The 15,936-nt window shown below is 43.0% G+C and overlaps 1 protein-coding gene across 7 annotated transcripts in view; it reads left to right on the top strand.

Moving 5' to 3' along the window:
- The first annotated feature begins 366 nt into the window (after positions 1-366).
- The window catches only part of HEATR3 (HEAT repeat containing 3), a 70,344-nt gene continuing 54,774 nt past the window's right edge, over positions 367-15,936 (top strand). For 3 of the 7 annotated variants that reach the window (XM_086689484.1, XM_086689483.1, XM_086689482.1), the window contains exons 1-7: positions 368-670; positions 801-973; positions 3,231-3,318; positions 4,938-5,050; positions 7,310-7,419; positions 10,165-10,305; positions 12,005-12,282. In XM_086689484.1, coding sequence (XP_086545610.1) covers positions 539-670; positions 801-973; positions 3,231-3,318; positions 4,938-5,050; positions 7,310-7,419; positions 10,165-10,305; positions 12,005-12,282 — 1,035 coding nt within the window. In that variant the 5' untranslated portion in view covers positions 368-538. Of the gene's footprint in view, positions 671-800; positions 974-3,230; positions 3,319-4,937; positions 5,051-7,309; positions 7,420-10,164; positions 10,306-12,004; positions 12,283-15,936 lie in introns of all 7 variants that reach the window. The other 4 variants (XM_086689487.1, XM_086689486.1, XM_025920501.2 and 1 more) reach the window with 2 other exon arrangements.

Genomic DNA, 15,936 nt, shown 5'->3' with positions numbered 1-15,936 from the left:
TTGTTTACTTGACGGGAGCTGTGCTATGCCCTGGGGGACACAAAAAGTCGTGGTTAATAATTTTGAGCACCTAAAATATATATGTCAGGTTTGGTGTTAGGCGCCTTACACAATTTTATGTAAGCCTCACAATAACCTTGCAAGTTAGGTATCCTTAATCGCATTTTGGTTATTATGGAAATAAGAGTGTGGTGACGTTCAGTAACAATAAACGTCACTAGGCTCATGGGAGGCTGTAATCCCATTAAAGCCCAGCCTCCTTCTTCCCCGGGGGGGAAAAACCCCTGACTCCGCTACAAACCCAGGTCTGGCCCCACCCCCACCATTACGCCTGCGCGCTCCCGGAGCCAGCCTCCTCCCCGCCGACACGCGGCGCGCTTGCGCACTGCTTCTCCATGTGGGCTCCGGCAGTCAGCGGGCCCGGCTGAACAGTGGCGCCGAGAACCCTTCGGCAGCAGGACCCTGACACCAGCTCAGCAGCCTCCGCCGTCCTGCTGTTGCCCTCCTCTCTCGGCCTTTTCTCCCAGCGCACATCGCCATGGGCAAGAGCCGGACGAAGCGCTTCAAGCGGCCTCAGTTCTCTCCTACGGGCGACTGTCAGGCCGAGGCGGCGGCGAACGGGACTGAGGGAGAGGAGGACGACGGGCCGGCGGCGGAGCTGCTAGAAAAGGTGAAGCGGGGGCGCGCGGGGCTGCGAGGGGCGGGCTTCGCGCGGAGCCCTGGGGCAGCGCGGCGCGCCCCTGCCGCGGCCCCCGCGCCTGCGCTCTGAGCTGCGTCTGACACTTGCTCCTGTCCCGCAGCTCCAGCACCCGAGCGCCGAGGTCCGCGAGTGCGCCTGCGCGGGGTTGGCCCGGCTGGTGCAGCAGCGGCCTGCGTTGCCGGGCCTGGCGCGTCGGGACGCCGTGCGCCGCCTCGGGCCGCTGCTGCTGGACCCCAGCCTGGCGGTGAGGGAGACGGCGGCCGGCGCGCTGAGGTGAGCCGGGAGAGAGAGGGGTCGCGGCGGCCGGCCAGTGCTGTGTGCGTGCCACGCACCGTCGATTATCTCCATGCCCTTGCCTTCGGCAGCTCGGGAGACCCAGAACTGCCCAGGGTCTCCCATTTGCAGAGGGGGGATTTGAACTCAGTCTGCAGACCCCTGAGGAGCGCACCCTCCTCCCCCAATCGCATTCCATCTGTCCAGCTGGCTGCTCCAGCTGCAAGCAGCCAACTGCCACGTATCCTCCTCCCCGCAAGGCCTAACATACATCGCTCCCTCTCCAGGAACCCCCAGAGTCCCGAGGTTCTGTGAGCTCTTCCAGTGCATGTGGCACGTGTTCTGGGTGCAGGGAGTTTGAGCAGGCAGAACATTGAGCAAGAGAGCTGAGATCCCTGCCTTCACAGAACCCGTGTTGATGAGGAGACAAGAGACTAGTAAACAGGTAAAACAGGAAATACTAGATAGTGAGAAGTGCTATGGAGAGAAACAAGAGGATAATGAGTTGGAGGTGGGAAGTTACTTTAAGTTATGATCTGTAGATGACACTTGATCTGATGCATCCGAGCCAGACATGAAAATCCAGGGCAAAAGCATTCCCGACGGAGGGAAACAGCAAAGAAGTGAGGCAGCAAAGGACTTGGCCTGGTTGAAGAACAGGAAGTTTAGTGTGGCTTTGCAGGGCAGGGGTGGGTATTACAGATGAGGTTGGAGAGATGGACAGGGACTCGGTGGTGTAGGGCCTATGGTGAGCAGGAGTGGCCTGATCTAATTTACCTTTTGAAAAGGCTACTCTGGTGTCTGTTCAGAGAATGGACTGTAGAGGGGGCAAGAGTAGAAGGTAGTGTTTGCGATTCTTGCAGCTCTGTCTATATCATGTTGCATTTGGTGCTTTAGCAGGTATATTTTGTGTATCCACTGTGCTCCAAGCAGTGGGCTAGGCTGTGGGCATGTGTTAGTGAACAAGACAGATATGACTTCTGTCTTACAGCTTTGAGGCAGACAGGCATTAGCCAAATAATGATTTGGTTATAAATCATTATATATGATAGATAGATAGATAGATACATAGATAACTGGGGGGTTCAGAAAAGAAAGCCCTAAGGGAGGGGTGTTTGAGGTGAGCTCTAAGGGATGGATGGGGATTAGCCACATATTGGAGGAAACCACATGGAGGAAGCCCTACTCTTTCCCTGCAGCATATGTACACTGGGAGCTCCTGGAAGGTTGTGGGGGCGTTTTCTGCACACTGAGAGCTCCTGGAAGGTTGTGGGGGCGTCTTCTGATTCATCTCCGTCTTCAGTGCCTGGCACAGTGCTGTGCACTCAGAAGGCAAGCAGGCAGTGGCTTCCCAATTAAAATTCAGTTTAGCCTGGGTTGCTTCAGGGGCTGTCCTTCAGCCTCACCCTTGCTGCCCTTGGAAGTCTTGATCCCAAGAAAAGTTCCTTTCATGTACGATCATGCTGTGATTTGTTCACATTAAATACGGAAAGTCTTCTCTCTCTTACTGCCCCTGTAGCCATGTACCTGTGTATTGTTTCAGACTTGAAAATTAAGTTGTCAGGGGCGCCTGGGTGGCGCAGTCGGTTAAGCGTCCGACTTCGGCCAGGTCGCGATCTCGCGGTCCGTGAGTTCGAGCCCTGCGTCAGGCTCTGGGCTGATGGCTCAGAGCCTGGAGCCTGTTTCCGATTCTGTGTCTCCCTCTCTCTCTGCCCCTCCCCCGTTCATGCTCTGTCTCTCTCTGTCCCAAAAATAAATAAACGTTGAAAAAAAAAATTTAAAAAAAAAAAAAGAAAGTTAAGTTGTCACATGACAAAGTCATTTGTTTACATCATGTGAAACAAGGATCAGAACAGATGAAATCTTTGGATTGATTCTGTGGCATCTTTTTTTTTTTTCTAATGTTTGTTTATTTTTAAGAGAGAGAGAGAGAGAGACTGAGTGTGTGCGGGGAAGGGGTAGAGAGAGCCAGAGGGAAACAAAGAATCCGAAGCAGGCTCCAGGCTCTGAGCTGTCAGCACAGAGCCTGAAGAGAGACTCGAACCCACGGACAGTGAGACCATGACCTGAGCTGAAGTCGGATGCTTAACCAACTGAGCCACCCAGGCACCCCTGGTTCTGTAACATCTTACAGAAATCATATGCAATGTCATCTGGAAAACCTTAAGTATGGGTAGAAATTACATTTGAGAACTTAAAAGTGTTTTTGTGATGTGTGCTCTGAGAAAGTAAAACCTATTTTAAACTTTTTGTGTAGAAATCTCAGTGCTTGTGGAGGTTTTGAAGTTTGTGATGACATGGTGACTAAGGATATCATGACTCCTCTGGTCGCACTTCTGAAAGAGGTAGGTGGTTTAAAAAGAATCTTCATGGCAGTTTTTAATTGTAGCTTTTAGTATACGCACTTAGATTTTTTTTTTTTTTTAAAGCCCTTTGGGATTAGTTATTTTGTCTTCCCTCAAAACATTCTATGGGCATTTTATTTCTTTTCCTAGAAACACAGATTTCTTCTCATTATACCAATCTCCATTATTTTGTCCCCACTATTTTTTATTTATACGCTAGTTGGAAAAGCCCTTTCTAAAACTATAGACTGACTCCTTTAGACCTTAAATTTTGTAAGTAAAAGTAGTTTTTACATTTTTGTGTCAGGTGGTGTTTTATGTATTATTTAATCCTTCCAGCAGTCCTGTTTGGAAGGTGTTACTCCTGTTTTACAGATGAGAAAACTGAGGCACGGACTAGGAATTTGCCATTAAGACTGCATTAAGTTTTCAAATTTAACATCACGCCAACCTTAGTGCATGACGTAGTTGAAGGGAATAAGGCGCTCTCTCTCTCTCTCTAGGCTGCTTCTAGTCCACTATTCTGTATTGATACATAACTTTTATTTAAGGCTTTATAAAGAATATCCAATTTTGATGAGAGGCATCTCATCTTATTCTGTTCAGAGCATTGGTTTTGAACTGGTGGTGATTTTCCCCACAGAGGACATTTGTCAGTGTCTGGAGACACTTTTGAGGTGTTGGCTAGTGGGTAGAGGCCAAGGATGCTGCTAACATCCTGCAGTGCACATGTGAACCCCACAACAAAGAATCATCCAGTCCAAAATGTCAGCGGTACTGAGACTGAGAAGCTCTGCTTTTTTTTTTTTTTTTTTTTTAATTTTTTTTTTTTTCAACGTTTATTTATTTTTGGGACAGAGAGAGACAGAGCATGAACGGGGGAGGGGCAGAGAGAGAGGGAGACACAGAATCAGAAACAGGCTCCAGGCTCTGAGCCATCAGCCCAGAGCCCGACGTGGGGCTCGAACTCACAGACCAGCGAGATCGTGACCTGGCTGAAGTCAGACGCTTAACCGACTGCGCCACCCAGGCGCCCGAGAAGCTCTGCTTTAGAGGGGGCCATGGGCTGTGCTACAGGGCAGTCCTGCCCCGACTTCGGAGCCAGAATACATGGATCTGAATCCCAGCTTTGCTGTGTATTAAGCTACGCTTTCTGCAATCTCGTACCTCAGTTTTCCTTTTGTAGCAGAAGATTGGGGATAGTAGATGCTCTGCCTCACAGGTTATGGTCAGGATTAAATAACCTAATGTAAAAGTGCTTAGAGTAGAGCCTTGTGCATAGAAGGCCCTGTGTAGATGTTAGCTCCTATTGCGTGTTACCTTTCTGTGCCTGATTTACTGTCTTCATTGCATTGGATAAAATACTTTGTATTGATTCTACATTTTTAAGTGTTAAATGCTTTGTATCCAGTTTGCACAATGACTCGTGAACTTTTCTCGTCTGTATTTCTTGCCAGAAGGGAACAGGACTGTGGGAAGGGTACTGCTTATGAGAATTTGATGAGCTCGTTAACCACTATAATTTCTGATGTTTAGTTTTTGTGGTTCTTCACTATCATTAGCCTTTTTGTTTAATTATTCTTTTGAACCAGGGTACTAATCATGATATTTGGTTGCAGTGTAGTGCCGGACTGGATTCAAATGAGATGTCTCCACAGGAAAAAAAAGATCAGAACAGAAATTCTATTGAGAACATAGCCAATGAGGCCATGAATGTGCTGTGGAATATATGGTAAGGTGCTTTCCGAACACAGCCTCCTACTTCAACACTACTCAGGCTGCTGCTCATTCTGCAAAACTGTAGAGAGAGCTCTGTTCTCCTTGGTGGGCCTGTGATCTTAGGTGATCTAAGATCAGCCCTGCCTCCCAAGCCCTTTTCCTCATAGCATCGCTGTCTCTGTTTTTGCTTTATGACTTCTCTCCAATCATTGCTGCTGACAGAAATAAGAGGAATCGTGGCCATTACCATGTACTCTACCCCAGTTACCCTCCACTGCCCGCATACCCTTGAGTGGTCATTGTCTTCAAGCTAGTCAAGCCCCTGTGCAGCAGCTGCTTCGGTCTAGCACCTGGAACGAGACGGGGCCACAGACCTTGGCTGGTGCGTTATTCCTCCACCCTAGCAGTTGCCATTTGACAGGACTGCCGACGCCTGAGAAGAGCTCCCTTGGCCCCAGTAGGAGGAAGGCCATGCTCTCCATGATTGCAGCAGTGACGGGGTGGTGTGGACTTGCTTTTAGGAATGGAAATGGCTAGAAACACTACCTGGACTTATTTTTCCTACCCTATTTTATGTCCCACCTTTCTTTTTTTAAAAATTTTTTTTTTTTTTCAACGTTTATTTATTATTTTTTTGGGACAGAGAGAGACAGAGCATGAACGGGGGAGGGGCAGAGAGAGAGGGAGATACAGAATCGGAAACAGGCTCCAGGCTCTGAGCCATCAGCCCAGAACCTGACGCGGGGCTAGAACTCACAGACCGCGAGATCGTGACCTGGCTGAAGTCGGACGCTTAACCGACTGCGCCACCCAGGCGCCCTATGTCCCACCTTTCTAACCGGATTGTGTCATAGTTCCTTATTTTCTAGTCAGCAGCAATGATACCTTCTGACCTAAAAGCACAGATGTATCTCAGAAAACGGGATTAAGTTGGATCCTGAAAAGCTGCCCACACAGCAGTCTGAACGTGCCGATGATTTCATTTCAAACTAGTGGATGCATTCCACCAGAAAATTGGAGAGATCAGATTTGAGGAAATGAGCAAGTGGGTGGTTACAGTTTCCTGTACCCAGGAACTTTAGCTTATTTAATTGTTAGAAGTTTTAAAAAATTTTCTTTGAAAAGAGCCTGAAAAAGTAGTCTCCACAGTGTCTCTTTCCTGAATGCCTGTGAGCCCTAACAGTACCGTTTCCAGTTGTTACAGCTTTTCACAGTTTTGTCTTATGCTTCATGATTTTAAATCCTATATGTTTAAGTTGTATACGTGTGTGTATATTTACAATTATCTTAACGCATGTATGCCTTATATTCCTGACTATATCTGATTCTGCTGTGGCCATCTTGAGGGTTGGCTCATAGCAGTGCTGTAGTAACTAGGTGGGGTAGGTAGGTAGACAGATGGACAGAGAGTCAGGCAGAAAGTAGTTTATCTTTAGATAACAAGATTGAATTTCGTAATTTAGTCACCTCTGTTTAATAACCTGATCCGCTGTTTTATTGTATCATGTGTATATGTGGTATGAACAGAGGGATACTTTTCTCTGGAAACAGGGATAAAATTATTAAAATTACCTTTCTTTTATACCCTGTATTTTGTATACTTATTATATTTATATTTATTAATAACATTCTTAACATTAATTCTGATTTTTTTATTAAAAGATAGTGTAGCTTCAACTATATTTATGATAGCAATTTCTCTTCTGCAGACTGCAAATTCTGCTTGCTGATTATAATAGTCTAGAAGGAGTGAATAAAATTCATTTTATTTTCTTTTAAATTTGTGCTTTTTGTTTTATAAGCATAGAGACCTTTTATCCTCACTTTATCTTACTATTACTGTTACACAGTGGAAGGAACAGTAGGCTGGACCCAAGGAACCACCACAAATAAAATGTGTGATCTTTGAATAGATCACTCCATCTTTTGGGGCCTAGGTTTCCTCCTGTATGAAATGAGGATTAGAAGTAAATGGTAGTGATTTCTAAGATCTCTTCCAGCTCTAGCCTCCTATAAGGAAACTGGCATGCAGGTAAAGAGATTGGTTAAAATGTCCTAGTGTGTTAGACATAAAAATACGGATGGCCAGTTTTGTTTATGTACAGTGTATATGAATGGGCATTGGTTTCTTCATCTATAAAAATGGTGGGTGCTTGACTCCAGTTCTTTAGTTCGTTTATAAAGCCTAATTTATATTTTCATGAATTTCTGTGGTTGATTTCTTAATGTTAAAATGTGAATAGTAAAACTTTTTTTTCCCCCTTCAATTTAGTGAATGCAGTAGTAGAGCAGTATCTATATTCAACAAAGAAGGGTGTTTGGAGATTGTATTAAAGTATTTAAGTAGGTTTTCCACCAATGTTGACCTGGCTATTTCAGTAGGTAAGTGAAGAAAAGGTGATGATTTATTAAGTATGTATGGCCTTATTCAAAAATTTTTATTCCAACATAGCATGTTTATTCTACAGGAGTGATTTTTTTTCTCATTATATATAAATGTGTAACTGAGTTCTGTTTGTTTTGGATCTTTTAAAATCTATGATTAATACTTTACTTACTCATACAGTTTTCCTGCTCTTCACTCTGAAAGGGAGGAAGGCAATTATGTGAGCAGGTGCGGTTTCTAGTGTATTACCATTCTTAGAAGGCTTTATTAAGTCTTGAAGCTTTTATCTCCCATTTACTGAGAAGTAGTAACCCACAACTACCAGGCCTTTGAGCCAAAGTTAATTGGAATCTAGACTTTATTTAAATGTCTTGTACCACTATCTCATACTCCCAGCAGAACACTGATAACCTGTGCTTTTTTTGAGAGAGGAAAGTAAGTGATTGAAATTTCACATAGGTCTGCTTCCCTTCTGTGGGACAGAGAAAGCCCAGGCTGGCAGCTTCAGCTGCCTTGGCTCCCTCACTCTCTCTCTGGGGGGTGAGAGAGCCAAAGTGAGGATCCCTTATTCATTTCAGGAGACAGATTGGAGGGTGGGTGGCTCAACAGAACTCTGGGGACAGTGGAGAAATAATTGATGCAAAGCATTTCTTTTCTACCCATTATAATGACCAGGTATCCAGCTGTCCTTTTATTTAATTATGCATTTCTCCTGGTGTGGACTAAGTGTGTTTCCTCTTAGTGATGCTTCTTAATGTCTCTACTGGATACTTTTAAGAGAACAGAAAAAAAAAAAAATAGTGGAATCAATAATACTGGGAAAAATTTTTAAATCAGTTTCTCAAAATGGAATCTTTGGTGGAAGGGTGATTTATGAATAAATGTGGATCTTAAAAACAGTTGAACTAGGAAATTTGTAGGTGGCTTTTCATTTCAGAAGACAATTTTTCTTACAATGAGGGAAATTGACAAAAGGTAGTTAATAGCTTGTATTTATTTTTTAAAATTTTTTTATATTTATTTATTTTTGAGAGACAGAGTGAGACAAAGTGAGACTGGGGGAGGGGCAGAGAGAGAGGGAGACACAGGAGTGGAAACAGGCTCCAGGCTCTGAGCTGTCAGCACAGAGCCTGACGCGGGGCTCGAACCCACAGACTGTGAGATGATGACCTGAGCCGAAGTCGGACGCTCAACCGACTGAGCCACCCAGGCACCCCTAGTTAATAGCTTTTAAAAGTAAAACTTCACTTCTGTTTTTGTATCTTTTGTAGATTTCGTTATTTAAAAATTTTTTTCTCTAATAAACTTCTAAAAGATGGATCAGAATAAAATAATTTTGAATTGTATAATAGTGTTTTATTTCCGCATTTAGCTAGATTCGTGATTTTTTAAACAAGTGTCAAGTTACTTTGGTTTGAAAATCAAGCAACATTCACATGAAGTAAAGTGAACTTCTGAGACACTGTTCTTTATGTTAATATGGCTTTCTTTGCTCTTGTATTGTCTTTATGGTAGCAGCCATAGTTTCTCTAGGCTTTTGCTAAAGTGAATTTAGTTAGTCTCTTAGTGAAAAAAATTACATTTGGGCATACGTATATATATATATATATATATATATATATATATATATATATATATATGCACACACACATGCATATTTATGGATTCGTATACAAATGTGTTTTGGGAACCAAACTAGATCACAGAAGTAGCATATATTTTGACTAATTTGGATGGGTATGGTCAGCTTTGAAATTTTGAGACCTGAAAGAAATGGATTTGTTTGGAACACACTAAGAAAAACAAACTTGGGCTTGCTTCATCTTTGTGCTTCAGAGGTCTCTTCTGCCAAACCCGTCAGGCAATCCCAGTTGTTTTGGTACTTGCAGTTAATTATTTCTAATTTGCAAGTTGTAATCCATTATCTTGTTTTAGTACAAGGTAGGAAGTAAGTGCTAAATGACCATATGTCTATGAATACTGTAGCCATCTCTCAGTTTACTCATATTTTTATGTAAAATATTTTTTTAAGTCTTTTTTAATGTTTGTTTATTTTTGATAGAGAGCGAGCAGGGGGAGGGGTAAAGAGAGAAGGGGACAGAGGATCTGAGGCAGGCTCCAGGCTCTATGCTGACAGTCGAGAGCCTGACGCAGGGCTCAAACTCACAACCTGTGAGATCCTGACCTGAGCCACAGTCAGACGCTCAACCGACTCAACTCAACCCAGGTGCCCCTAAGATGCTTTTTTTCTTAAAGAAATATTGCTTCGCTAGAAATAAGTGCCCTAAGTTTTAAGGTCATGCTAAATTTAAAGGAAGCCAGAATGACCCTAAACCTGGGGCTTGTTCTTGACAGTGGAGCTGCTAAGAGTGTTGTCTGTGTACTGGTGTTTGGTCCACAGGCTGTTTACTACCAGTCCACTGTAAGTACAGAAATTGAGGAGAAACTTTTGTAAATGTTCATAGCAATTCCATGTTGTCACAACATTTAAGAGCCTTTAAAATTGTATTTTGTGAAAGTATATTGTATAAAGAATTAGAAATTAAGAAAAAGAAAAAAGTCTTTCACTGATCTTCGAGGAGCCTCATTTGCATGTATCATGCTTGAAGTAAAGCGTATCTATCTTACAAAAGCTACCTGTGTCTGAAGAAGTTGTAAAGATGCAGATATTTTCTGATGAGTTAGATTGGTATAAATTACCCTAGCAGAATTCATTTGTTTCTTAATTTTTATCTTTATAGCATATTGTTTGCAGACAGTGACTGAAGATAACCCAGAGCTACTGAACTCTTTCACTGCCCCAGCATTGCATGTACTGGAGTCAGCAATGCTTTCTCCTGTCAGTTCCATGGACTACATTCTGTTAAAGACATTGGTGGCAGGTAAAATTTAGCCATTTTGCGACAGTGTCCTTTTTTAGTAATATGTAATGGGTAGAGATGGGGGCCAAAATTCAATCATTCGTTCATTTCACCACATCAGGACTTTCCGGTATATGTCTGTTCTGAAAATTTAATATTTAAGTGGAGATTCAAGAGGTTATGCATAGGGGTGCCTGGGTGGCTCAGTTGGTTGAACATCTGGTTTCAGCTCAGGTCATAATCTCATGGTTCGTGGGCTCCTGATAGCATGGAGCCTGCTTGGAATTCTCTCTCTCTCTCTCTCTCTCTCTCTCTCTCTCTCTCTCTTTGTTCCTCTCCTGCTCATGCACTCTCTTTCTTTTTCTCTCTCTAAAAATAAATAAATAAACATTAAAAAAAATCACATGTAGAATTTACCATCTTGACCATTTTTAAGTGTGCAGTTTAGTAGTGTTAAGTACATTCAACGTTGTTGTGCAACCAATCTCTAGGACTTTTCATCTTGCAAAAGTGAGGCTCTGTACACATTGGACAACTCCCCATCTCCCCCTCCTCCCGGCCCCCAGCAACCACCCGTCTACTTTCTGTTTCTATGAATTTGACTTCTTTAGGTGCCTCATATAAGTAGACTTATACAGTATTTTTCTTCCTGAAGCTGGCTAATTTATTATTTTGTTAAAAAAATTTTTTTTAATGTTTATTTTTGAGAGATAGAGAGACAGAGCATGAACACGGGAGGAGCAGAGAGATAGGGAGATGCAGAATTAGAAGCAGGCTCCAGGCTCCGAGCTGTCAGCACAGAGCCCGACACGGGGCTCAAACCCACAAACCGCGAGATCATGACCTGAGCCCAAGTCGGATGCTTAACCGACTGAGCCACCCAGGCCCCCTGTTTTATTATTTTAAAAAAATTAAAAATATTTTTTTAAAGTGAGCTCTCCACCCAACATGGGACTTAAACTCATGACTCCAAGATCAAAAGTCACAAGCTGTACCAACTGTGACTAATTTCATTTAGTATAACGCCCTCTGAGTTCATCCATGTTGTAACATGTGTCAGAATTTCCTTCCTTTTTAAGGCTGACTACTATTCCACTATATGTATTTATCACATTTTGTTTAACCATTCATCCATGGTTGGGCACTTGGGTTTGTGGCTGTTGAGTAATGCTGCTGTGAATATGGGTATACACATATCTGTTCGAGTCCCTGCTTTCACTTCTTTTGGGTAGGTACCAGGAAGTATTTTTATTTTAACTAACGAGTAATAGGTGGCTCCTGTTCTGTAGAACCTGCTCTCTGGTTTGTCCATGAGACCTTGGAATTTTAGTACATTTAATTCTATTCCTGGAGTATAAGAAGCTGCCTAGGAGGGCAGCTCAGGTTAAGATGAAAGAGAGTGGGCAACTTAATTTGTCATTTCAAGTGAAACCTGATCAGCCTTCTCTTGGTCTGTTGCTGTGTGGTGTATCAGAGAAAGGCATTGAGTGCCAAGGAAGGGAGGTGATTGTGGAGGATGGTAACAAAGAGAGCTGCCTCTGTGCAAAGCTTTTTTGTGTGTGTGTGGACATTTAATAAAAACTAAACAGAGGTGGAGGAGGGTTTGACATTTTTTGAAATCCCATCTGAGCTTAAAGAACCAATCTCATGGAAACTGGATTTAATAAAAGCTTTCACAGGGGATTCCTTATGTGCATTTCTCCCCCTCCCCTCCCCCCAGGAACAGTTTGGAACCTAAAAGACATTATTCCATCCAAGAGTCAGGCAGAAATCATAAATGCCATACTGAAGATCTTATCGGAAGTGTTGGAAGTGGATGCTGGTGAAATAGTTATTCAAATGAAGGAGGCCGAAACTCAAAGGTTAAAAGCGGCAGCAGAGACGGAGGAGATACGAGAGAATGCCAATGGTGACAATCTGATTGAAGACGATGAAATGGAAGAAATTCCTCATAAAAGAAAAGTCAGAAGGAAAACTTTCATTTCAGATTTACTTCCAGTAAGTCAGATTGATGCTTGCAATCCTGGATTAATACAGCTGTTTTCTTTTAATAGGTCGCCAAAGCTTTGCAGAAAAATGTTACAGCAAAATTAAATATGAAGTGAACTCCAGTAAAAATCAGTCCTTTTTCCCCATTGACTCTCATGGTCACATTATAAATCTACTCCCAAAGGGGGAAAAGAAATTTCCTATCTAAAATTAAACTTTTATATACAGAATATTTCAAAGAGGGGATAGACCCGTCCTTTTAGAACACTTTAAATAGCATGCAGACACCTTCCTAACTCCTGTGTCTCCCCTCTTTGTTACATATTTTGCCAGACTATCTTCAAACTAAAGGAATTTTTACTTTGCTTGGCTTGTCCCTTGCATTCTTGTCTCTTTTTAGTATTTATCCTTAAAAATAGCAAGCCCTCGTTTGCCCAGTGCTGCTGGGCAGAGAAGGTTGGGTGCTTATGAGAATTGATGGGTTTTAGGGTTTGCCGAATGGGTGGTTGTGACATGCTTGTGTCGGAGTAAAGGTGAGCAAACTTAGGTGCAGGGAGCATGTCAGCGGAGCCGGTCAGCAGAGATGGAGCCATACCTTGGAAAAACATTTCCCCCAAGGAGGAGAGCAGGGTGGACAGCAGGTTGGCTTTCTTCATTCAGGTGCACATTTTCTGTGCTCCTGCAGTGTGCCAGGCACCGTGCCAGATGCTGATGCTAGAAAGACAAGACATTTTCATCTTAAGGGACCTTCTCCATCTTGGGAGGACAGACCCATAATTAGGATGTATTATAATATGCCGTGCCAGGAGCAGTGATAGGGCTGTGCACAGATTTCTGAGGGAGTAGTGTTTTATAGAGAGGCACACCAGATCTATGGCCCTGATGGGAGAGGAGAGGAAGAGGTAGTCAGAGCAGGCTTTTTGGACAGAACACCTCACTGTCTAGGATGGGGTAGGAACAGCATGACGAAAGCAGGTTGGTGTCGTTAGGGGGCCTGGAGGCAGGGGAGATCAGTGAGGCTGCTGGCTTTCTTCATTCCGAAGGAGGATGATGAAGCCTGGGCCGGGAGAGTGCTATTTCCATTCCCTCACACTTTCTGCAGTTCTGCATGTGGCTTGTCCCAATTTGTATAAAGTGAACTGAAACTGAGAGCTGTCTTTAGTCAGTGTCTTAGAGTTTTGAGAAGTTAGTGCCCAATAAAAATTCTCTAAATGGAATATACCTGAAAAGAAATATAACAGTATCTTACTTTCCTGGGTTCACAAAGTCTTGTAAAGCACGGATCGGTGGTATTTTAGCGAAGTCAAAATGTTGTAGCTGGAGCTACTCTCCCGCCCCCGTGGCTAGCCCTTAGGTACACAGCAGCGCGGTGAGTTGTGGGGCCAATATGAAAGTGCGAAGCCTGGAGCTGCTTGCAAATCATAAAGTCGCTTCAAAATCATGGCACCCCTTTTGGTGCAGGCAGGCACATATTTGAACCCCAGATTTCTTTTTTGTCTGTAGTCTGAGTGCAATTTAAAGCCAGTAAAACAAGATAGACAAAGGCATAGCCGTGTGCCTTATCCTCGCAAAGGGGTATTTATAAAGAACCCTAGGAACATTTTTCTGTTCAGTTGTCACGGGAGGGGTCAGTCCTGGATCTGGGACATACGTGGCTTCCATCTGGGGAAAGTGACAGATCAGGGCTTGGAGGCTCTTACGCAGCCGTGGTATTGCGCTGACCTTATCCCAACTGGTGCACACAGACCACGTTTTACCACGACAAATGCCCGTCAGCAGAAGCCGAGATTACGGGTGGGCTGTCAGGGAACCCTGAAATACCTGAAACCCCTCCCGGGGAGTGGGAGAACAGCACCCTGGAGTTCTGCACCCTCAGCCTTGCTTCCAAGGGACTCCTAGGGGGAGAAGGTGGGGACTGAGATCCATGTCTACCAAGATGAAAGTGCCATGGTGTAAAAAATGTTGATATTTAACTGTTATTTAGGCACTTACTCTCCCAGCTATTATTTAAAAATAGAACATTGGTGCTTATAAAATGCAGTGTTTTCTCATAACAAAACTTGTTTTTTAAAGTCTATTAACATAACCGAGTAGACAGGATGGTTAACACGCTGGTCAGCCAGCCAGTGTTTAAGTGCCAGTAGGGTGCTGGGCATCATGCTGGTATGTGCCAGGAATATAAAGTGTGTAATGCTTGTCGGCTCTGGTCTTTCTCACTGCCGGGTGGCTGGTGCAGGAGTCCTTCGGGATCAAAACCTTTAATCACATCATTTAACTTAAGAAGGTATGGCCACAAATATGTAGAGAAGGAACCAGCCCAAGTTGTTGTTTTAGCATAGGCAGAAATAGAGGAGTCCCTCGCCCAGCTTCCACAGTTATCAGTGATCAAATCATAGTCTGTTTTATTTCATCTATTTCCCCACCTTCTCTCCCATCTCAGTGCTGAACATTTTGAAGCAAATCTCAGATGTCATAACATTTCATCTAGATTGGCTCTTTATGTTAGTTTGATGACAGTAAGAAGCAGGGAACTGTTCTGAGCAAGAGAATTACATAAAGAAGTAGAACTTAATTTCAGGATTCTTCTGAGTCAGATCTTCATACATCTCAAGGGAATGGGAGCTCAGCAACAACATATCTTACTTAACTTTGAGTCTACTCTAATAAATGTTTACTTGAACATCATATGCACAGCAGATAGGAATAATTTTTATGTACATTCTTGCCAGTGATAAAAGGAATACAAATGGCGGGATTCCTAAGCTACATGTTTTAAATTAACACATTGCTTTTAAAATAATTATTAATAAGTGTATTATCTTTTAATTTATTATTTTAAATTTATTACTATTTTGTTTTTTTTGTAGATACTTATTTTTAAAATTTTTTTTATTTTGAGAGAGAGAGCACAAGTTGGGGAGAGGGGCAGAGAGAGAGAGGGAGACAGAATCCCAAGCAGGCTCTGCACCATCAGACTGATGCGGGGTCTCAAACCCATGAACCATGAGGTCATGACCTGAGCCAAAGCTATGAGTTGGATGTCTAACTGACTGGGTCATCCAGGTGCCCCAGATTTCACTTTAAGGAACCTCTGCATCCAGTGTGGGGCTTGAGCTTACAACCCTGAGATCAAGAGCTGTATGCCGTACCAACTGTGCTGGCCAGACACCCCTATTTATTATTCTTTAATAATAATTTTGAACATTGGCTGGCTCAGTCAGAGGAGCATGTGACTCTTGATCTCAGGGTCGTGGGTTTGAGCCCCACATCAGGTGTAAAGATTACATAAATAAAACTTTAAAAAAATAAAAATAAATAATTTTGAACATGGTTCAAAATTACAGTCAAATCATTGTACAAGAAGTTGGTGGAAGATTGTAAATCAGTATGAACCTTTTTGAAGGGAAAATAGGAACATGTCACAGGATCTGTAGATGTCCCTTTTGACCCAGTAAATCTGAGGAAATGTCATATCCCAGTAACCTGTAATATTCCAAATTAGTGGAATGCTTAATAAATGATAGTGTATCTGTTAAATAGAATACTGTAGAGGCATTGAGAAGGCAGTTAGAAACCTGTTGAAATTGGGAAGCATTCAGACAATGAAATACACGTTATTTTTAGCTTACGCACTCCTCTGGAATATCAGTGTAGCTATTTCAC

The sequence above is a fragment of the Puma concolor genome, chromosome E2 (genome assembly GCF_028749965.1).
Source record: "Puma concolor isolate L17-30 chromosome E2, mPumCon1.1.hap2, whole genome shotgun sequence".
Taxonomy (NCBI): Eukaryota; Metazoa; Chordata; class Mammalia; order Carnivora; family Felidae; genus Puma; species Puma concolor.
Note: the sequence above shows the minus strand (reverse complement) of the source record. Positions and strands in the feature narration are given on the sequence as shown.